General features: G+C 41.6%; 1 protein-coding gene across 2 annotated transcripts in view; it reads right to left on the bottom strand.

Moving 5' to 3' along the window:
* Positions 1 to 200: 200 nt before the first annotated feature.
* The window catches only part of LOC148149892 (progranulin-like), a 46,520-nt gene continuing 22,883 nt past the window's right edge, over positions 201 to 23,837 (bottom strand). For both annotated transcript variants that reach the window (XM_087987043.1, XM_087987044.1), the window contains exons 3-6: positions 20,414 to 20,635; positions 17,393 to 17,635; positions 14,952 to 15,209; positions 201 to 719 (exon numbers count right to left, since the gene is read on the bottom strand). In XM_087987043.1, coding sequence (XP_087843169.1) covers positions 573 to 719; positions 14,952 to 15,209; positions 17,393 to 17,635; positions 20,414 to 20,635 — 870 coding nt within the window. In that variant the 3' untranslated portion in view covers positions 201 to 572. The remainder of the gene's footprint in view (positions 720 to 14,951; positions 15,210 to 17,392; positions 17,636 to 20,413; positions 20,636 to 23,837) is intronic.

Raw genomic sequence — 23,837 nt, 5'->3', positions numbered from 1 at the left:
TAAAAATGATAGTGAGAAAACATGACTTTAAAGGGACCCATGAAGAAAAACATTGGTGGAGATGGTGGTAGGTAGTTTCTGTGCTGTTACCCTGATCCTATGTCATCTCTTTGAATGGTTTTAATCTCACATTGGTGACTTAATAATGCAATAATTTATGTACACTGTGAATGAGTCAGAATAGAGCTGGAACATTGAAATCACCAAAAATGATGTTTTTTTTATTTTTACAATCAACATAATTAAATCTCCTTGCCATATTCTTGATACTTGTTTAGTAGCAACTAATTAAGATACATGTATGTGCTAAAACTCAACAAAGATTTACTGGACAACAAAAACAATAATATTTGACAATAATCTCTTATAAAAATTCTGCCAAATGGACAAATCTGGTAATTCTTTCAAAAGTAGACAAGTAAAGAATGATTTTCTGTCATGTGATTATTGAAAGTATCCACCAAATAGAAACCAAGATGCCAATGCTATTTCTACCTATAGCTGCAATGCAGAATAAAAGTATGCCGTTTTTGTAATCTTAACCTCAGTACTATGATAGATGCAGGGCAGCTTTAAAGATTTTCAGAATCTTCAGATGTTTTGCTCGGGGAGAGCTGCATCCAGTTGTATGAAGGAAAGATCTTCCAGCAGCGTTGATGCTTTATATCACAGATGTGATATTTCGGACAGCAGTGTTTTTCATCCCAGCAGCAGTGAGCCTGAAAAGGAAATGCAGCAAACAGCAATGGGACAAAATTACATTTGAGCAAAAACATTCAAGAAAACATATACATTTACTGATTCTGCAATGGGAGGTGTTACATTTACAGTCAATACACTTGTAGTTTTGGGAATAGAAATGAAGCGATGGAGAAATTTAGCAGGTCTAGCAGCGTGTGAAGAGAAAACAGTTAATTGGCCGAATTCATTTTGGCTAAGTCCGAATTGCATCAAGTTTTTGGGAGCTTTGTTGCCGTGAGTCCTTTTGAGTTCTCTCATCCTATCTTCTGAATCCGCCTCCTTAATTGCCTATCCATGGCATCTCTCAACTCTGATTTCTGCCCTGTCCTAGCAACCCGCCTCCCCATTTCTGTAACAACTGGCCACTTAGTAGATATCGTGAAATTCACCAGCATCCCTTGTGCTCATGCCATCTTTAAAAAACTGTTGCATACTGAGACAAGCACAAAGAGCCCTGCGTAGTACTTTACATTTGCCCTGAACATGGCAGACAGAGGGGAAAATGGGTGCCCTGCTTTGCAGGTGGGGTCCCTAAGGTGCTGTTGGACAGGGGTGGCGCCATTGCAGAACTTTCGTTTCCCTCAGGGCCTGCAGTAGAGATCGTGTCAGCCTGGTCCAAGGTTGACCCAGGTCAGTGCAATCTCAGCTGTCTTGATAAATGTGTTAACTGCAGGAAGGTAGTTGTAATGGAAAATTATCCATTTGCTATGAAATTAATTATCCATTTACTGTGAAATTTGAAAGAGAATGCTTTTCTTTAACTTAATGCTGTATAAGTTAAACAATACTTTGATGAAGGCCTGTAGTCAGCTTATCTCTGTTTGAATTCTGTAAACATTCAACTCGACCTTGCGATGGTCAAACTCAGTGAAAGCTAAAGGACTGTTATGTCTAAGACCAGGGGATTTGCCCTTGAGAGCGTGATAAGAAACAGAATAAAGCAAGTGTCTGTACCATGTTAAGGCACTCCTTTACATGAAGGCATCTAGCATTTGTGTACTGGAGTCACTTCTGCAGAGGTAACAATAAAGCTCCTTTCTTTGCTCTTGCTAATAGTTGAGTCAAGTCGATTTAATTTTCACGACAGTAAACTTGGGAGCTTGTCCCGGGACCCCGTGACTGGGTGAGATTCTGAAGATTCCCAGGAGGCGCAGGCGCCAGCGCCTTGAAGGTCTTTCACTTCATCTCAAGCGCTGAATTGGCCCTTTTTGCGTGAGAGGAATGGGAATCTGTGGATCGCCCTAGGGCCGGGCTTTCAAATCAAATAAACTCGGGGTAAGAGTCATGGCTTAAGTAATCCTGCATAGAGACTCATTTTAAGAGAATATTACAGCAGGAAAAGGGTTCAGTGAACTCTCGCATGGTATTAGAGTAAAACCCCAAGGGAAAGGGCTTGCCGTCTCAAGAGTGTTTAGGAGACAGCAAGGTTAAGCGTGATTTTAGACTTGGAACCACCACTGGCTGAGGTGGACTCGTCTAAGACATACCGGGTACGTGGTTTCTTGGTTTACGAAAACCAAGGCATTGAGGTGGACGCGCCCAATGCAAGAGGGGACCTCCAGAGGTAAAAGCAAGTCAAAGGGTAAAGATAATGGTACCATGAGAGAGAGAGAGAGACAGAGAGAGAGCTGAACGCTTTTCCAGTTACACTAAAAATGGGCTCCGACAAGAGCGAACAAAAGAAGACTTGGAATGGTCAAACAAAAATACAGTACATGCTAAATAATTACGGCCCAGAGTCTGTAAAGCAGTTAGAATTGTGGATCAAGGAATGTGGTTTTCCGGAGGGAGGAAGTTTTAGTAAAAGATAGCTGGAAATGTTGAGGTCGAGGTAGGAAGAGAGAGAAAAGGAGAAAAGGAAGAGAAAAATAGAAGCTGTGAATTGGAGTGCTTATAATGTGCAAGGCTGAGGCTGATATCAGGGAAAGGAAATTTTAAGTAAAAGATAGATCAAATACGCATACAAACACCAGCGGACATGCAGACACATGTGGGAAAACAACCTAACAAAGCTGTACAGTGTCTTGAGTCTGTTTCAGATCCTGACCTTGATGACTACCCTCCAAGACCTGCAGCCCGCCCTACAAGATCCGCCTGGTGAAGGTTCCAAGTCAGCGGCCCTCGCCTCAAGGTCTGCTGAATCACTGGTAGCATCTCGTACCACAACAGATCGAAGCAAGAAGACCAAGAGAAGTATAACTGGCCAGCTGTACATGTCCATGCCAGAGTAGCCAACCCGCAAGCAGAAGAGAACGGAGACGTTAAGGCTTTTGTTGTAGCGCTGGCAACCACCTGTAGGGAGGCATTCCCAGTGCGAATGGACATGACCAAAATAGCAATGTGTAAACAACAAGAAGATGAGACAGTGTCCCAGTATCTTATGCGCCTCACTGAAGTCCATAATGCCCATAGTGGACTGAGAACACCTGAAGACATAACGGCGGCAGAAATCACGCCTTATGAAGCACACCTGAGGAACAGCTTCATCAATGGAATGAAGGATGAAATAGCCAAAAAGATGGTCACCCAGTCATTGGAGGAAGGTGCTGCAGAGAAAGAGGTCGAGGAAGAGGTGCTGGCAGAGGTAGATCTGAAGGGTGCTTTGTTTGCGGAGCAATGGATCACTGGGTGAGGCAGTGCCCGCACAGACGGTCCCAATTGGCCCTGGAGGCTGAGCGACAGCAGGGTGACTGACAGGGGAAGGCTGAGGTGGAGGTGGGCAGCCCACAAGGTACAGGTAAGCCTCTTTCCTTTATGCTTGGCATCAATTATGCTAATCTCTTCTACTAACCTTACGGGCACTGAGACATGTCACACCTCTATGTTGAGCGCTGAGATTGCAAAGTGTGGACAGTATGTCCAATATCACAATGATGCGTGTAAGTCAATGCTCACCTCTATGTTATATGTGAAAGATACATCAGTTACCTTTTTGGTAGATACAGGGGCAACTTACTCAGTCCTTAAATTAAGCCAGTTTACACAATCGACACAAATAAAGATGAGTGAAAGGTTCCTGAACACAATGGGTGCATCAGGAGTCTTGGTGGGGGAGAGATTTTTCGCACCCCTATTGTGCGAAACTACTAACAGGGAAACATTCCAATTCTCCTTCTTGTTATCAGAATTTTGTCCTTTAAATCTGATGGGTTGGGATCTCATAGGGAGACTGGGGCTGGACTTGCTCAATACTCCAACGGGCTTGCAGGTAATTCAAAGGAAAGATTTATCAGTGCAGGCTGTAAAATATGACCCATGACCCCTGATGTATGTCTCTGAGTGGCAATTAAACCTGAGAGCGATGAGTTCATTGAGTTATTCACGCACCCTGGAAGCAAGCAACCATGTTAATCCTACTAACACCGATTTTCTTGCTGGAGATATGTTGCACTGCACAGCACACATACACAGGGATGGCCCTGACAAACTATATGAGAAGGATTGGTTCAGGAGGTTGGTTAAACCAGATCAGTTGTTATTGTGTGAATTTTATTGGAGTGATCACAGATATGCAGTCAGTGTGAACTTAGCTAAGGTATCTGTAACAGCAAGCAGATCCTATCTTTTTGATGTGGAAGGCTCCACTCCTCACGTGTCACTGGCGAAGGCGTCTGGTGACAGGTGGCAGGGTTTGGGACCATGGGTGCTAAAGGCACAAAGAATGAAAGGTTGGGTCTTCAGGGACAGTGTGGGTATCTGGTTCAATACAGATATGCGAACATATAAAAAGAAACTAAATTGGCTAAGTCAGGCAGATAGGACAGTCCAGGTAACCCCTGCTATCCCTGAGAAGCCTAGGGGGATAGCCTGGCGTTTCCCTAAGATAGAAGTCTCGGACCCAAGATTAAAAATGGTCCCTACTGAGTTGTGGGCAAAGGACAAACATGATGTGGGGCTCATACTGGGCTGTGAACCCATAAGGATAACCCCAAAGTCTGAGTATCGTCTTTGCAGAGCACAATACCCGTTAAAACCTGAAGCCATAGAAGGAATTACTCTAGTCTTTGAATCCCTCCTAAAGGCTGGAGTGATAATCCCCTGTGAAAACTCACCGGTGAGAAACCCCATTTTTCCGGTCAAAAAGGCAAACATTCCCGGTGAACCGGAGGAATGGAGGTTTGTTCAAGACCTGCAGGCAGTCAATAACACTGTTGTTCCGCACGCCCCAAATGTTCCCAATCCCTATACTATATTGGCCCAAATTCCACCGGACAGTAAATGGTTCTCTGATGTGGATTTAGCAAATGCCTTCTTTAGTGTACGGTACACCCACATAGTCAATTCTGGTTCGCTTTTTCATTCAAAGGGAAATCATATACCTTCACACAACTTTGTCAAGGTTACTGTGAGTCCCCCACCATATATAATGAGGCTCTTGTTGGGACCAGGGGTCAGCACTTTTGCAATAAGTAGATGATTGCTTGATAGTGGCACCAACAAAGGAACAATGTGAGAAGGATACCCTTGCGTTGCTCTGCCATCTAGCAAGGGAGGGGCACAAAGTCAGTCTTGCAAAGCTACAATTTGTGCAACAATAGGTGAAGTTCTTAGGTCACAATATCTGAACAAGGGAAGACTATTGATCAAGACAGAGTTCAAGCAATCCAGCAAATTCCAAAGCCTCACACGAAGAAACAATTACTATCCTTTTTGGGCATGTGCTCCTACTTTAAAATGTTTATCCCACATTACGCAACCCTTGAGGCGCCCCTAAGTGACATATCCCATGGCAAAGGTTTGCAGAACCAGAGTCTGTTGCAGCGGACCCCAGAGGCTGAGAGTGCCTTTGTTGAATTAAATAGGGTGCTCCAAACTACAACTACATTGGGAATTCCAAACCCAAATAAGCCTTTTGTACAAACAGTAGATGAGAAGCATGGCTGCATAACATCTGTGCAGATTGAGGAAGATTGAGGCCGGTGGCATCTTATTCAGCTAAATTAGACCCGTAGCGGCGGGATTGCCTAAATGCCTGTGAACCATGGCCACAGCTGAAAGGCTGTTGTAGCTTCCAGGGATATAGTCGGCTATGGTGAATTAACCCTTCTGGTCCCACATGAAGTATCCTTACTGCTGTCCGAGCAAAGGACCGCACACATGTGCACAGCACATTGGCTCAGATATAATACTGTGTTATTGGAAATGCCTAACATTACAATAAAGCGATGTAACATCCTTAACCCTGCTAGCCTTCTCCTCACAGAAGGAGACGGAGACCCACATGATTGTGTCGCTGTAACTAATGAAATTTGCAGCCCTAAACCAGATTTGCAGGATTCACCACTTCAGAATCCGGATTTAGAGTTTTTTTGTGGACGGGTCAGCATTCAGGAGCAAGGAGACAGGCCAGAATTGTGTTAGGTATGCTGTAGTGACTACCTACGGGATAGTCAAAGCAGGATCACTCCCTTCTCATCTGTCAGCGCAAGAAGCGGAGCTGATTGCCTTGACTGAGGCCTATAAATTGGCTGAGGGAAAGACAGTGAATAATTACACCGATAGCAGGTACGCATTTGGGGTTGTACATGATTTTGAAACCTTGTGGAAACACAAGGGCTTCTTGACCTCCATCGGAAAGCCCATCACACACTGTGGCCTGAAGCGGTCCTGTTGCCTAAATCAATCGCTGTGTGTAAATGTGAAGCCCAGACAAAAAATAATGATTTTGTTTCCCAAGGCAATGCGAGGGCAGACTCAGCAGCAAGAACGACAGCCCAGCAGCCGCCAAGTGAGCAGATTGACATGTGTATGACAAAAATTTGTATCCCAACAGCAGATATACGGGAGTTACAGTCACAGGCCACACCGGGAGAAAAGCGTGAGTGGACGAAAGCAGGATGCAGTGTGAGGGAAGGAGTATGGTGTGGCCCCAATGGTAAACCCTGTCTTCCACCATCATTATTTCCATTCTATGCCAAAATGACACACAGTAAGGACCATGTGTCAAAAGGGGGGATGTACGACTGTATTTCAGCACACTGGTACACTAAGGGATTTACTCATTAATCCCAGAAATATTGTGAGCGTTGTTTTATCTGTGCCACTAATAATGCGGGGAGGGGAATACAGATGAGTCAGGCAGCACACCCCCAACCCCAAAAACCTTTTGAACATTCACGGATGGATTTCATTGAACTAATGCCCAGCGAAGGGAAAAGGTACTGTCTGGTAATAGTTGATACGTTTTCCAAGTGGGTGGAAGCATTCCCCACATCTAAACAGGATGCCAGTGCAGTAGCCAAAGCTTTGCTAACTGAGATAATTCCGAGATGGGGCATCCCTGAAAGACTGTGTAGTGACAATGGGACACCATTTGTCAATATGCCTTACAGCAGATCAGTGATTATTTGGGAATAAACATGAGACAACACTGTGCCTACCACCCAGCGAGTGGTGGGACAGTGGAAAGAGAAAATGCTACCTTAAAAAATAAATTGACAAGATGTTGTGTTACTGTATAAAACTCTCTACACTTTTATCTGAAATACAGAATCAAGTGAAAGCAGCACTACCCCAACCAGCAGGAGGGAAGCTACATGATCTAGAACCTGGAGAATGGATAATGGTGAAAGACTTCAGGAGGAAAAACTGGAAAGTGAAGAGGTGGCTGGGACCGTGTCAAGTACTGAAAATGTGTTGCTGGAAAAGCGCAGCAGGTCAGGCAGCATCCAAGGAGCAGGAGAATCGATGTTTCGGGCATGAGCTCTTCTTCAGGAATGAGGAAAGTGTGTCCAGCAGGCTAAGATAAAAGGTAGGGAGGAGGGACTTGGGGGAGGGGCGTTGGAAATGCGATAGGTGAAAGGAGGTCAAAGTGAGGGTGATAGACCGGAGTGGGGGTGGGCGCGGAGAGGTCAGGAAGAAGATTGCAGATTAGGGAGGGGGTGCTGAGTTCGAGGGATTTGACTGAGACAAGGTGGGGGGAGGGGAAATGAGGAAACTGGAGAAATCTAAGTTCATCCCTTGTGGTTGGAGGGTTCCTAGGCGGAAAATGAGGCGTTCTTCCTCCAATCATCGTGTTGCTATGGTCTGGCGATGGAGGAGTCCAAGGACCTGCATGTCCTTGGTGGAGTGGGAGGGGGAGTTGAAGTGCTGAGCCACGGGGTGATTGGGTTGGTTGGTCCGGGTGACCCAGAGGTGTTCTCTGAAACGTTCCGCAAGTAGGCGGCCTGTCTCCCCAATATAGAGGAGGCCACATCGGGTGCAGCGGATGCAGTAAATGATGTGTGTGGAGGTGCAGGTGAATTTGTGGTGGATATGGAAGGATCCCTTGGGGCCTTGGAGGGAAGTAAGGGGGGAGGTGTGGGCGCAAGTTTTGCATTTCTTGCGGTTGCAGGGGAAGGTGCCGGGAGTGGAGGTTGGGTTGGTGGGGTGTGTGGACCTGACGAGGGAGTCACGGAGGGAGTGGTCTTTTTGGAACGCTGATAGGGGAGGGGAGGGAAGTATATCCCTGGTGGTGGGGTCCTGTTTGGAGATGGCAGAAATGACGGCGGATGATACGCTGTATATGGAGGTTGGTGGGGTGGTAGGTGAGGACCAGTGGGGTTCTGTCCTGGTGGCAGTTGGAGGGGCGGGGTCAAGGGCAGAGGAGCGGGAAGTGGAGGAGATGTGGTGGAGGGCACCTTCGATCACGTTTAGGGGGAAATCGCGGTCTTTGAAGAAGGAGGCTATCAGTGTTGTACGGTATTGGAACTGGTCCTCCTGGGAGCAGATGTGGCGGAGACGAAGGAATTGGGAATATGGGATGGCGTTTTTACAGGGGGCAGGGTGGGAGGAGGTGTAGTCTCAGGCAGCTGTGGGAGTCGGTCGGTTTATAGTAAATGTCCGTGTTGATTCGGTCGCCCGAGATAGAAATGAAAAGGTCTAGGAAGGGAAGGGAGGAGTCTGAGACAGTCCAGGTGAATTTGAGGTTGGGGTAGAAGGTGTTGGTAAAGTGGATGAACTGTTCAATCTCCTCGTGGGAGCACGGGGCAGCGCCGATACAGTCATCGATGTAGCGGAGGAAAAGGTGGGGGGTGGTGCCAGTGTAGCTGTGGAAGATGGACTGTTCCACATATCCTACGAAGAGGCAGGCATAGCTGGGGCCCATGTGGGTGCCCATGGCTACTCCTTTGGTTTGGAGGAAGTGGAAGGATTGGATTCCATTTACTGTGAAATTTGAAAGAGAATGCTTTTCTTTAACTTAATGCTGTATAAGTTAAACAATACTTTGATGAAGTCAGCTTATCTCTGTTTGAATTCTGTAAACATCCAATTCGACCTTGCGATAGTCAAACTCAGCAAAAGCTAAAGGACTGTTATGTCTAAGACCAGGGGATTCGCCCTTGAGAGCGTGATAAGAAACAGAATAAAGCAAGTGTCTGTACCATGTTAAGGCACTCCTTTACATGAAGGCATCTAGCATTTGTGTACTGGAGTCACTTCTGCAGAGGTAACAATAAAGTTCCTTTCTTTGCTCTTGCTAATAGTTGAGTCAAGTCGATTTAATTTCCACGACAGTAGTCAATGTCCTTCTCCTCTCCGTCAAGCTAAGTGCCAACACTTTCTCTCTGATGCCACACACACACACACTCTTCTACTGTACCCATTTCTTATCAAGTTTCACTACTACTCTCAAAATGCCTGTGACATATTTTCTGCTCACTCTCACCCAACACAACCCCCAGCAACACTATCTAGGAGCTGCCTACTCACTTGCTCAGGACACTTCTCCACCTTCACCAAAAGTAGCTGTGTCATCTACTTTCAACTCCTGTAAGAACTCCTCGCTCTCATTCCAGGAGAACAGCCCACAATAGTGTAAAAAGAGTCGTCAGGTGGCGTGATGCCCGTCATTCAGCTCCTCACCCTTTCTGACCGCCCAGAGCAAAACCTGAACTCGTATCAGAGGCAAGCCTTGACTTACTGTGCTGAGACTTCGAGGGATGACAAGCTTCTAGGCTTTGAGTCTACACTAAACAGAAAGGCAAGACAGCAGTAATATGGTCTAGTATCACTGGCTGAGGGTTAAAGTGCAAAATGCCAAGGCAAGGCAACACAATGCAGGAATGCTGTTAACATCCAGGTATGCTGAGGGTAAGTGAGCACTATAACAAACGAGTGAAGCAACCTGGTCCAGTCTATGAGCTGGGCAAGTGTCCCTGAGTACAAAGTGTCCTTGCTGCAGCATTACAATGATAGTTGCTGCAAACTTACACTGGTATTGAAAGACTCATTTATTGGGAATTCTAAAACCTGTGCAATTGCTAATATTTCACCTATCCATGTGCAGACAGGTGAGCAGCAATCTAAAATTTACTACAAATGTTCCATAAAGGGGACGGGGGAAAAAAAAATCATGATGGTATCTGTAGAATAATGGCTTAAAAAAAGTTTTTACAGAGGCTAGGACTGATGTCATTCTTCATCACTTACAGAGTGATACATACATAGCATTAGTATTCAGGTAATGTGTGAATGGAAAAACAAAGAAATAGTTCAAATGATATGTGCACAAGAGTCAGATGTTTTTAGACAAATGAGCTGGGTTTAAATGTTTGTTCTGGAGCCAACTTTGGATAAGGAGTTCAACATTCTACAGAATATTCCACATATAGTATCACTAACAGGCAAATAGATACCATCTATTATTTAGATTTAATAACATGTAAAATTAAGATATACTTAATATTCAAGAATTTTTTACCTCATAAGATCCTATGAATTAGGAGGAACGTGGCTATTTGGCTCTCGGAGCCATCTCTGCCATTCATTGAAATCATAGCTGAGGTTTTATCTCAACTCTGCTTAACCGGGCATAACCCACATTTCCTGATTCGCTTTGAAATATGAAATAATTCAAACGGTTTGCAAATCTTTGAAGAAATCCCCCTTCTCCCAGCTGATCCTCTATTCTGAATCTGCGACCTATAGTTCTAAATTTTCCAACATCCAGGCAATTACCTTGTTGTGACCCTTATGGATTTTATATACCTCAGTGAGATTGCCACCATGCATTGTTCTAAACTCGAGAAAATGGATCTAGTCTAGCCATCCCAGGAACCTACATTGTATTCCTTCTGAGACAATTATACCCTTTTAGATAAAAAATTCAACACCGTAGACAGTACTCCATATATAGTATCGACAACAACCTATATAATTTTAGCAAGACTTCTTTAAGCTAACATACAATTTGTTTCCTTCTTGTTTGTTGTACTTCAGTGTTTTACCTTCAGCACTTTGTGGACAAGGGCACTCACATCTAACCTACCCCTAACTTTATTTTTGTGCATGTGCAAATTGCTTATGCATGTGGGCCTTTTTTGTGTAGTGAGGCAGACGTAAGTTAAAAGGGTTGACTTATGGGTGACCTGTGCAGGCATGACTGGGTTACACTGTGGCCACATAGCTCCCTAGGAAATATCGATAATCAAAAATGTTCCAAGTCTTTCGTCATTTAAAATCGTACTGCTTTTTTTATTTTACCTATTAAAGTGGATTTTCACACTTAAAATTATTTCTATGACATTGCCCAACCATTTAACCTTTGTCTCTCACTTTGTAGTCTGTGTATTCTCACCATTTACTTTCCCATATGACTTTATATTGTCAGCAAACCTCTTAGTTTCTGCATCGGTGATTGATATTGATTTTAAACAGTTAAGGCTTGAGCACGATCCTAGTGGGATTTGATAGTTTCACTTTCTCATTCTGAAAATGACTAATCTGTTCCTACGCTTTTTTTCTGTCCATTAATCAATCCTCATCCATTCTAATATATTAGGCCAAAGGGCCTTCATTTTATACAATAACCTCTTGTATAATTACTTGTGAAAGCTTTTTGAAAATCCGCAAATGTAGCATCCACTCGTAGTTCTTATCTAGCTGCTGGTTATAGCCTGTAAAAGCTCTAACAGTTTTGCCAAACAGGACTTTTCTTCCAGAAATACATGTTGATTCTGCCCATTTTGAAGTGAATGGGAATATTAGGCTAGGAGCCATATCAACAAAGAAACACTTGCAGACATTTTGAAAAGATCTTTCAGTGTAATCAGATTAATTACATTCCTATGTCAAGAAAAGTTCTAAATGCGGTAAACAAATAAAAGCATCAAACCTAAGGAAAAAGCATATAACTGGGCAAACGTCAGTGGCAGTCAAATGATTGGTCAGAATACAAAGAAAGGCAGAGAATGATTAAAAGGTTAATTGGAAGAACGAATATTGAGCATGAGAGGAAACTAGCTAGAAATGGGGTTAAAGCAACAAGTAATTTTACAAGTTTCTAGAAAAGAGCAAGTTCAATACTGTTGATCCTCAAGCAGGTGACCATGGGGAGTTAATAGTGGGTAATAAAGAAATGGTGTCTCTTATAAATAAAGACTTTTTGTCTGTCTTGATTAAAGAGATTACAAAGATTAAGATTCTTATAAATTAGAAGGTTGAAGGAAGAGGTTAACTTGGAAAAGTTTATAATCAGTAGGAAAGTGGTGCTGACCAAACTGACGAGCTGTCGGTTGATAAGTCTTTGAGTCCAGGTGAACTGCATCTTTAAGGGTTTGGCTAAAAAATAGGAGGTGCATTAGTGTTTCAATTTTCCAAAATTCAATTTGTTAGGTTCTGGAAAGGTGAGACTGGAAAGCAGCAAATATAACTTCTTTATTAAAAAAGGACAGGAGGCAAGAAACAGCTAAGACGGTATATGTCATGAAGAAGATGTCTGAATTGATCATAAAGATTACAACTTGCAATAGCGCTTGGAAAAAGTTGAGATATTGGGAAGAGTCAGCATGGTTTTGTGAAAGGGAAATCATGTTTAATCAATTTATTAGCATTCTTTGAAGAAATATCATGTGCTGTGGATAAAGGTGAAGCTGTAAATGTACTGTACTTGGATTTCCAGAAGGCATTTGACAAGATTATGCATAAAAGAATATTGCATAAAGTGGGCGCTGACAAGTAGGAGTGACATACTAACATCAGTGCATTGAGTATAGGAATTGGGAGGTCATGTAGCAGCTATATAGAACATTGGTTGGGTCATTTTTGGAATACTGCATTCAGTCCTGGTCTCCTTGCTATTAGGCAGGATGTTGTTAAACTTGAAAGGGTTCAGAAAAGGGTTACAAGGATGTTGCCAGGGTTGGAGTGTTTGAGATATAGGGAGAGGTTGGATAGACTGGGGTTTTCCCAGAGCATCAGAGGCTGAGGGGTGACCTTATAAAGGTTTATAAGGGTGAATAGTCAATGTCTTTTCCCTGGGATGGGGGAGTCCTAACCTAAAGGGCATAGGTTTAAGGTTAGATGAGAAAGATTTAAAAGGGACCAAAGGGGCATCCTTTTCACACAGAGGGTGGTGGGTACATGGAATGAGCTGCCAGAGGAAATGGTGGAGGCTGGTGCAATTACAACTTTTAAAAAGGCATTTGGATGGGTATATGAATAGGAAGGGTTTGGAAGAATATTGGATAAATGTTGGCAGGTGGGACTACATTAATTTAGGATGGTCAGCATGGACAAGTTGGACCAAAGAGCCTGTTTCCGTGCTATAGACCTCTCCGACTCTAAGTGCAAAAGCATCTGTAAGTAAATCAGAGATGTACTTTGGAAGGGTTTGTAGAAGATGTCATATATTGGGTGCAGATATGGGATGATTGTGACTGGTACCCATGGAGCATGTCCTCAGATGTTAATGCCTGGTTTCCAACTTTGAAGCCATTCAGAGCAAATAGTGTGCTGAATGTCACATTCTGATTTTTGTTGGGTTTACCAACATCTAGCATGTTTGGCAAGTTTAAGATAAGAACCTGAATACTAATGAGGTGAGTATTATATAGTTGTACATTTGCCACCTCATATACGTTATAATTCTAGGAAGAATGTGAATGCATTGGAGAAAATGCAGAAGCAATTTACTATCATGGCTTTGAGACTAAGAAGCTTCAGTTAAGAGGATACATTGAAAAAGTTGGGACTTTTCACCCTCAAATGAAGAAGTCTTTTTCAGTACAGCTTCCAGCATATACAGTAACTTGCTCCTACATTAAGTCTAAGAGGAGACCTTGTTGGGGTTTTCAAAATTGTGACTGGACTGGATAGAACAGATAGGGAGAAACTATTCCCACTTGTATAAAGATCAAAAAAGACAGGGCACATAGTTAGTGATTTACAAAAGAGGCAAAGGTGATATGCCAAAAAAACCTTTTCACTTGGCAAGTAATTAGGATATGGAATGCAATGTCAATGGTGGAGGCTGGTTCAAGTGAGGCATTGAAGAGGGCAATAGACAATTATTTGGAAAAAAAACAATGTGCAAGTGTATGGGGAAAAAGCACAAGATTGGTATTAGGTAATGACACGTATTTGAAGAGCTGGTGCAGATGTTATGGGTCAAATGGTCTGCTTTTGCCCAATAAGACCTCCATAGATTCTAAGTTACGGAATTAAGGAATTTAAGAAGTAATAATAACCATTAAATTGGCCATGCTAAATTGTCCGTAGTGTTAGGTGTATAGTCAGGGGTAAGTATAGGAGTGTGGGTTTCGCTTCAGAGAGTCGGTGTGGACTTGTTGGGCTGAAGGGCCTGTTCCCACACTGTAGGGAATCTAATCAAATGGTATTTTGTCACTGCTTAGCAAGTATCTTGCCATGCCACTTGAGAAGTACGTAAAAAAATGTAATGAGATGATCTCATTGTTGAAGTGGGCCTTGCCGCATTTATTGCCCAATTCTGCCATACATAGGCCACATTGCTCACACGCCTATAAGATTCCACATAATGTTTCAAGTCAAATATGTTTCTTCTTCAGAATTTCTGTTCTGAAGTTGAGAGATGAGAGTTTCTTGAGTACCTTTTTTTAATATATATATTTCAGATCTCTGAAATATTTTTGTCCACATTTTTTTTGTTTTTATTTAATAAAACGGTTTTACATATGTGACAAGTGGGAAAATTGGTCTGCAACACTTCCAAATCATTGAAAACATTTTCATAAGAACAAATTGGAATTCATCTTAGACTCTTAGTATGAAGTATTTGTAATAATTATATAAATATAATAAATTGACTCATAATAAATCAGAATTTTGTACACTTCTTGCATAGTAATAGCAGCATTCTTCTAAACTGCTTTTTATCTTGTGGACACAGAATGATTCCTCAAATTCAAATGTCTGAGATAAACAAGTATTGTTTTAACAAATTCACAGTCCATGCATCAATTGTGACTTACATTATGATATGGACAGCATCCCCATTCTCTGTTCTTCAACCTACAGCATGTACTTCCAGCTTTACAAACATGTGTGTCATCACAATAGACGACTGAGCCATCACCACTGAGGCTGTTCTGCAGAGCTTCTGACTGAATCATTGCAGGTTCCTTCATGAGCCATGGTATACTGGCGCTATCCTTTATACACTTTGACCTCTGAAGATCACATCTGGTGCCATGAGGACAGCAGTGGACACCATCTTTACAACAAACAGCCTAATTGACAATAAAGACCAAAGTAACTATTTTATCATTAAAGCATGTAATTTACATTTTCATTTGATTACTCTTTGGAAAAACATTATGGAAAGGGGAAGTAAGGAAACAAAAGAAAGTCACTTAACCCATGCTAATTCTCTGTGACATTACAATTTCACATTATCCTGTAGCCCTGCAAGTTTATTTCTTTCAAGTGTTCATCCAATTTCTGTTTGAAACCATTGATCATATGAGCTTCTACAAGTATTGTAGGTAGTCAGGGCCATGCATTAAATAATTATAGCAAGCTACTGCATTATCTCTATTCTCCATTCCTTTTGCAGACTATGAAACTATATTTAATGAACTGCAAGGAAATCCATTCAGATTAAATGTAACAGATTAAAAGTGACTCATACTAATGGCCTGGATGAGATCACCATTCTGTATCAGAATAAATCTTTGCAAATAACAGGTAAATCAGTAGTTTTATATTTTCCGCTATCTCCAGTCTTCTGCTTTTGAAGCAAGAAAATTGCAAAATCCCCTTATGAGGGAAATGTAATGGGAAGTTAATTCCCTTCCACCGTGCAGTTATGCATAACATAATAAAACATAAATGTAAAAACATCATTTGCATTTCAGTTTTACAGATTGTAATAACCTATCCCTGGAGGTGGATAACAGCTCCTTCTCACTGCACGACCTACAGCAGATAAATCCATTTTGACAGTATTGTACATCATCTCTAGACAATCCAGCTGTACTTCCAAATACTGGTACTCAGAGCTGTCCTCAGTTCAAACCTCTTCCTTTAAACTGGTATTTTGAAATATTTCAGTGGCATGAATGACAAATGAAAACCATCTGTGTAGTCATGCAGACAGCACATTGTTACAGTGGAACAATGGACAGTCTCAATTGATTTTCTATTCACTAAATGGGATACAAGCATCACTGGATAAGCCATTACATTCCAGAATAAATTCAGCAATGGTAATGCCATTGAATATTGAGGGACCATGCTCATATTCTGTCTTGTCACATATGGTCATTGCCTTATACTTAAATGGTGAGTCAAATTCACTACACACTACACACCCAAGCCTGAATGTTATTCAGTGCATGCTCCACACACTTCAATATCTGAAAGGTCATGAATGATGCTGAACATCATGTAATTGTCAATGAACATTCCCACTTCTGGCCTTATGATGTAGGCATGGTCATTTATGAAGCAGCTGGAAGCATTTGGGAATAGGACTTTAGCCTGAGGATCTCCTGCAGTAATGACATTGAGTTAAGATGCCTGGCGTACAACAACCAAATAATTGTTTTTGTGCCAAGTACCCCTCTGACTTCTAAGGCAAGAACTTTCTGTGTCTAATTTGTTCGGTGCAGTTGGCAGGACAGGAAACTGTACATTAATAAGGCAAGATGCGCTGTTAATAAGATCCCAAAAAGTAATAATCATCTTTACCAGGCAACTCATCATTTCCTGCAGGAATCTTACTTGACAGCTGGAACTTAGTTAAAAGATGCAATACATTGCTCCCGCCATCAAATAGACCTTGCTGGACATAGTGCAATTCTGCTTCATTTCTGGCCACAGCTCATGTCATTCAAGAGCCTATAAGATTTCAGTGGTTAATTCTTTTTTCTCCCCTCAGCTGTCACCTGAGGTTTGGTGAGTACTTGCTGCATTTTTTGCTTTTATTTCCAAATTCTAGCATCTGCACTCTTTGTTTTTGTGCAACAGCTCCATCTTGATTTTAACATTATACGTCAGCCAAAGAGACAAAATAATCAATTAACATTCATCAAGCTTATCACAAAATTCTGCCTTGCAGTCTTGTAATCTGGAACACTATGGAACCAGGTAGAAAATATAACGCTGAAAAGGGATGTGGGGGTGTGTATTAAGGGAAATCTTCAACTTGATCACTGGCTAACTCCATAAAATTCCTCACATTGTTTATATGTTCTCAGCAAATAATTTGTGAAATTTTAACTATACTCTATCTACAATTTGTTAAGTAGCAAGAAAGCATTTAAAGTATTTTAATATTTTACAAATATGTGTACATGTCTTGCTGTGAGTGCTCACATGCATGCAAGGTAGTATCTCCATATTGTGGAAGTAATTTGAATTTTAAAAAGGGCAGCATTTATATTTTAGTGATACAATTTGGAACCCCTACCTGAGGTTGTGGGCAGCAACTCCAACCTCCGTTCGGCGTTTTACAACAGGAATATTCATTCGGACAGTAATGTGTATAGTCACAATAGACTTTTGAGTTGTCACTGTTTACACCACTGCTCAAAGCACTTTCCATTTCAAGTGCCTGGTTTTTCACTGAAACACTATGATATTTCAGTGCTGAGGATGATGGATTGGTATCACCTTGTGGGCAGCACATTGTCCCACCGTAACAACAGACGAACTAAATATAAACCAAGAAATAACAGTTAACATTTTGTAAATTCAATTCAGTATTATATATTTAAACCATGAATTAGTGCTTAAAAATGTATTTCAAACACTTAAATTATCCTGTGATATTGCCATGCAACTATTGAAAGGGCTAGTGGCCTAATTTATAACTGAATTGATTATGTTGCTATGATACTTTTGTGCTGCCAAATTACTCCACTACCACCACTGCAACCCAACCCAATTCTGTGGCTTGCAAGTCATTAAATCCACATGGGTTTCCATCAGAATTGACAGTAGCAAGAGGGGCCTCCCTGTGGAGCACAGGAGGATTTAGTGGTGTTGTCACAGCAGTGTCATCCAAAGAGATAGTCGGAGCTTTACACAGTCAGCTGTGACCTAAAACAAAATATTTATCATATTCTGATGAATCAGCTAACACAGAATAATTTAATGTTGTGCATTATAGTGGAAGGATCCAATAAATATGTCTCCATTGGCAAAAATGCTCAATTATAATCATGATGTCATCAAGTAAAACTGGTAAAAACTATTTGATGCATTTTCAACTAGCATTGGGGATAGCTGTCCCGTGCCAGCAGAAAGTTCAAAATCCATCTCGTATGGTGAAAAACAAAAGATTGTGAATGTGATACTCAAGCACCATGTACAATCTCTAGTAAACCTGCTTTGAAATCAAGAATTCTATTTGCCAGGGTCAAAGAAAGAACCAACAACCTACAAATTTCACAATATTCATTGAAGTTGAATTAACCCAAAAGATGACAATAATAAATGAGCAGTGAATAAGCTTTAAAATATCACAATTCCCTATCGCCAATTGATTGCTCTTAATCTGTAATTCAAGAAAAGAGTTATTCATTTGATTTAGGTTTGAACAGTAAAATTATTCAAATGTTGTCTTTCCACGAGAAGCACAAAGTCTTCAGTTCAGTTAAAATCTGGAACTAAAAATCCAATGAAACCATTGCCATAAAAACACTGTTGATTCACTGATGTTCTTTAGAGAAGTCAAACTGCTGTCCTTACCTGGTCTCTCCTAAGTCGGAGCTCAGATCCGCAGCAACACAGCAATGTGGTTGTTGTCTCGTTTTGGTGAGGCCCTGAACATCCGGATCCCATTTTTGACAAACTTCACACAAATCCAATCAGCTTCACCTTCCTAGGTCCCCATCCAACCTGTTGACATGATCCTGCACCTTCCCACCTTTCTCACTTCAGCCCCTCCTATATGGAGACGACCATGCCTGGTGTCAGCATAATATATTGTACCTGCCATGAAGCTAAGCTCCTGACCATGGACAACCTCCCACTCCTCCATTACCCCATTCCCACCACATATCCCTGCTTTACTGGATCTTCTCTTACAAATACAGTTGCTCCCCCATAACAATAATTCTTCCAACCTGCAGCCCCCAATCCTCATGACTATGTTCCAGAGTCTCCTTTCCGTGATAGTGGTATCACTTACAGCAACATCAGAGGCTGCTTTGACTTACTATTTTATGGAGAAAGTGAGGACTGCAGATGCTGGAGATCAGAGCTGAAAATGTGTTGCTGGAAAAGCGCAGCAGATCAGGCAGCATCCAAGGAGCAGGAGAATCGACATTTCGGGCATGAGCCCTTCTTCAGGAATGAGGAAAATGTGTCCAGCAGGCTAAGATAAAAGGTAGGGAGGAAGGACTTGGGGGAGGGGTGTTGGAAATCCGATAGGTGGAAGGAGGTTAAGGTGAGGGTGATAGGCCGGAGTGGGGGTGGGGATGGAGAGGTCAGGAAGAAGATTGCAGGTTAGGAAGGTGGTGCTGAGTTCAAGGGTTGGGACTGAGACAAGGTGGGGGGAGGGGAAATGAGGAAACTGGAAAAATCTGAGTTATTCCCTTGTGGTTGGAGGGTTTCTAGGCGGAAGATGAGGTGCACTTCTTCCAGCCGTTGTGTTGCTATGGTCTGGCGATGGAGGAGTCCAAGAACCTGCATGTTCTTGGTGGAGTGGGAGGGGGAGTTGAAGTGTTGAGCCACAGGGTGGTTGGGTTGGTTGGTCCGTGTGTCCCAGAGGTGTTCTCTGAAACGTTCCGCAAGTAGGCGGAACTATTTTACTATTTTATGACTTACTATGTTACTATGTTGCATTCACCACTTATTGATTGGTGCCTGCATGAACTATGGTGAGTCTACACACCACAACTTAACCATAGCTGCTCGCTTGCTGTATATGCAGGGGTTTCCCACATAAGCTACTGGTACATGATGCAGGTGTGAGATTGACATCATAGCCTGCTGTACAACAAGATGTATGTCCCCTTGAGAGAGGTATGCTGACCAGTAAGGCAAACTGCCTGGTCATAGGATGATGCTAGTTGGCAGGGCAAGGCAAGTCAAGGATGTCACGAGACTGCAGGTAGTCACTAACTGAATGGACACAAAGAGAAGTAGCTAGATGCCCTGTGATGCAGCCTGGTCCAATCTGTAAGGTGGGGTACATTTCCTTGAACACAGAGTGTCCTTGTAGGAGACTTTTAATGCTAGCTTTCAGTGTGCTCTGCAATGTAGGTCTGTCCTTCCTAAATGATCTGTAAATGGATCAGATAGATGCCAAGAGGATTCTGGGTTGTTGGTAAATATTGGGTAATTTTAATATTTTACAAATATGTGTACATGTCTTGCTGTGAGTGCTCATATGCATGCAAGGTAGTATCTCCATATTGTGAAAGTAATTTGAATTTAAAAAGGGCAGCATTTATATTTCAGTGATACAATTTGGAACCCCTACCCGAGGTTGTGGGCAGCAATTCCAGCCTCCAGTTTGCACTTTACAACAGGTATATCCATCCAGACAGAAATGCCAATAATCACATTGGACTACTGAACTGTCACTCTTGACATTGATGCTCAGAGCACTTTCCACAGGAATGCTGGGATATTTCTGTGCTGAGGATGATGGATCTGTGTCACCTTTCCCACAGCGCTTGGTCCCATCCCAACGCTGGATATTCTAGGTATAAAATTTGGAAAACATCATTGTTAAAACTTTGTAAAGTCAATTAATTAGCTTTATATACATTAGAACACAAGCTAGAGCTTATCAATCCAAACCGTAAAGTGCGACATTGTTGTATTATCATTATTGTAATGAGTGTCAGTCATCGTTTTCTAATGGAATAATGCCTTTGTTACAATAGTTGACAAATAAGTTCTCACTCATGCATTACACATTGCTGATAATTTTGTTCTGCCAAATTGTTCCACTGTAACCACCGCAAACCAACTCAGTTTCCTGGTTCAGGAGCCAAAGCAAATACAGAAAGGGTCACAACATTAACGAAATGGGGCCTCTCAGTGTGACAGAGGGTCATTGTCCTGAAGCAAGAATGTCAGTTAAAGAGGCAGCAGGAGACCATAAAAGGGCAAATGAGCATGAAAAATCATCAATAAACATTCCACCAATCTTGATCAAATGGGTCAATGGGCTGAAAAATGGAGTTCAATCAGGAGAAATGTGATTTTGCATTTTGGTGCAATATACAATTAATGGTACGGCCTGGGGTATTGTTATACAATAGAGGAACCTAGGGGTTCATGTGCGTAATTTTTTGAAGTTTGTATCAAATATAGACAAGGTGGTTAAAAAGGCATTTGGCACACTTGCCTTCATTACTCAGTCCTTCGAGTATAGGAGTGGGGAAGTCATGTAGACGTTGCACAGGACACTGGTCAGGCCTCTTCTGGAATACTGTATCCAGTTCTAGTCCCCCAGTAATAGGAAGGATGTTATTAAGCTGGAGAGGATTCAGAAGAAATTTACCAGCATGTTGCTGGGTATGGAAAGTTTCAGTTATAACGAAAGGCTCGATAGGCTGGGACTTTTTTCAAAGGAATGTAGAGGTTGAGAAGTTTATCAAATAATGAGTGGTAGAGATACAGTTCATGGTAGTTGTGTTTTCTCTAGGAGGGAAGATTTCAAGACGAGGGGACACATTTTTGAAGTGAGAGGAAAGAGATTTAGAAGAAAACATGAGGGCCAAGTTATTTTGTCTACATAGGATGGTTCATGTGTGGAATGACAATGTTTAAAAGACATTTGGATAACTACATGAATAGAAAAGGTTTGGATGGGTATGGGGCATAAGCAGGCAGGTGAGACTAGTTTAGTTTGAGATTATGTTTGCAATAGACCAGTTGGACCAAAGGGTCTGTTTCTGTGCTTTGTGACTCTATAGCCAAGAATGGTTAATGTTTGTAACAGTACAATTAACCTTAAGATTGAAAAAAATCTATTCGCAGTTATTTTTTAAAAACTGGCATAGCTCATCTGCCTTCCAGCAGAAGTTGAAGATCTATTGCAATGAACCAAAGAAAACAGACCATATATGGTGTTTCGGAATATAAATCAAGCAACTATACATTCACAGTCTCTCATAATCCTATTTTGAAATAAAGACATGCTGTAGCTTTGGTGAATAATCCACAAATTGAGTAATGACAAAAAGAACACAATGGAAATGTTTGGATGATGTTTCTGCAAAGGTATAGTTGTCAGAGATATGAAGTATTTTGTGGGTTACATAAGTGGTTCAATATGGTTGTTGATCCGGATGGCCACTGAAATTGTACCTTCGTTGCAATTGGAGCTTCCAGGCCTCAGCGTTTAATCCAGGTATTTACATTTGATTTCATTATTATATTGTTCTTATCAGATAACCACTTAGAAAGGATTAATACTGAAGACTGCATCAAGATTCATCCAATTTGATGATCTCATAAGGACTTTGGTGGAGAAATGCATCTTGAAGTCAGACTTCCTCCATCTAGATCTCTACAGTCTTTGTAACAATACCAAAGTTACTTGCATTTATCACAAGCATGCAAGAAACTCGAAGTAACTGCATAGAGGCCGATATCCTTGTTGCCAATCACCCTTTATTTATGTGGACAATGACCAGCCAGCTCAAAGCCAGTCCCCTGAACTGAAGAAATCTCCTGATTATTTTATTTTATTAAACAAATTACAAATCAGTTAATCTCCTGATTATATCTGCCCACCACAGCTCCCTGAATGGCCCAGGTTAACAACCCCAATCAAGAATCTCAGTCAATGAGATCCACCTAGCCATGGTTCCGATCACTATAAAACTACATCTTGTTAAGACAAAAGCTTCATTTATTGGATTACAAAGACATTTTAACTTTACCGTTCTAGTCAATAGAATAAGCAGCTTATAGAAACAGGATGGAAAGAAATCTAACTTACAAAGACCAAGAGTCCAGCTAGCTCATATAACAGTGGTCATCTGAAGATTGAATTTAGCTACACGTTTACAACATACAATACTCAAAGGGTGATGAATATACTGCCATCGTTTGAATTTACCTCAGAAATTCTATCTATGGAAATTTCTTGGACAATTGGTATTAATCCAATAGCAAGTGCTCGCTCTGTAGTGGGCACAACAAATGCACTTGGTGTTACTTGCGGGCTTCTGGGGGCTTCCTTTACAAAGCATCTGGAATGGGGGCGGCCTATGTCAACCACACCCCTGTCCAAGGTGTCGACCCTTTCCCCATGAGCCCATTCAAGACTCTTTTCCTGTAAGCATACCGCAGAAGGCAGGATACGAATGACAAAAATATTGCTCACTTGCCATTCAAAGTAACGTGTGAAGCTTGAAAAAATCCCTCAAAGGTTAGTTAAACACCAAATATACAAATGAATTGCCAGTTAGGGTGTAGAGGGGTGAGGTTCAACATTTTGAAGTTTCATTTTCATGCAAAATGTGGCTGTGTCTTATGCTGGAACCAGGGAGAAATTAAACATTGAAGCATCAATATAGTCTGCATTAAGCTGTGAGAAATTCAACTTGATCATTGTCCAACTTTATAAAATTCCTCTCATTGTTTTCTATCCTCTCAGCTAATAAATTGTGTGAATTTTAACTGCTTGGTATTACCTCTATAGTTAACTATGAGAAATCATGGTATACACATTTACCTCACTCTACTGGGCAATTCCATTTCTCTAGTCCTGAAAATCATGCTTTTTCATTTATTTGGGCATATAAATTAATCTTCCTTTTCGGCTGCAGTATACTAGATTTGCATTTGTAATCAGCCTCAAATTTTCATTTCACAAATGTTTTACTTACTGGTACCTAATCATCAGATGAACGGATTAGCCTGGTAAAAGGGGCTATGTTGTG

Source organism: Chiloscyllium plagiosum, unplaced genomic scaffold (genome assembly GCF_037043375.1).
Source record: "Chiloscyllium plagiosum isolate Xiang-an unplaced genomic scaffold, Cpla_swu_hap1 HiC_scaffold_5, whole genome shotgun sequence".
In the NCBI taxonomy this organism is placed as follows: Eukaryota; Metazoa; Chordata; class Chondrichthyes; order Orectolobiformes; family Hemiscylliidae; genus Chiloscyllium; species Chiloscyllium plagiosum.
The sequence above is the reverse complement of the archived record's forward strand: the minus strand, read 5'-3'. Positions and strand labels throughout refer to the sequence as shown.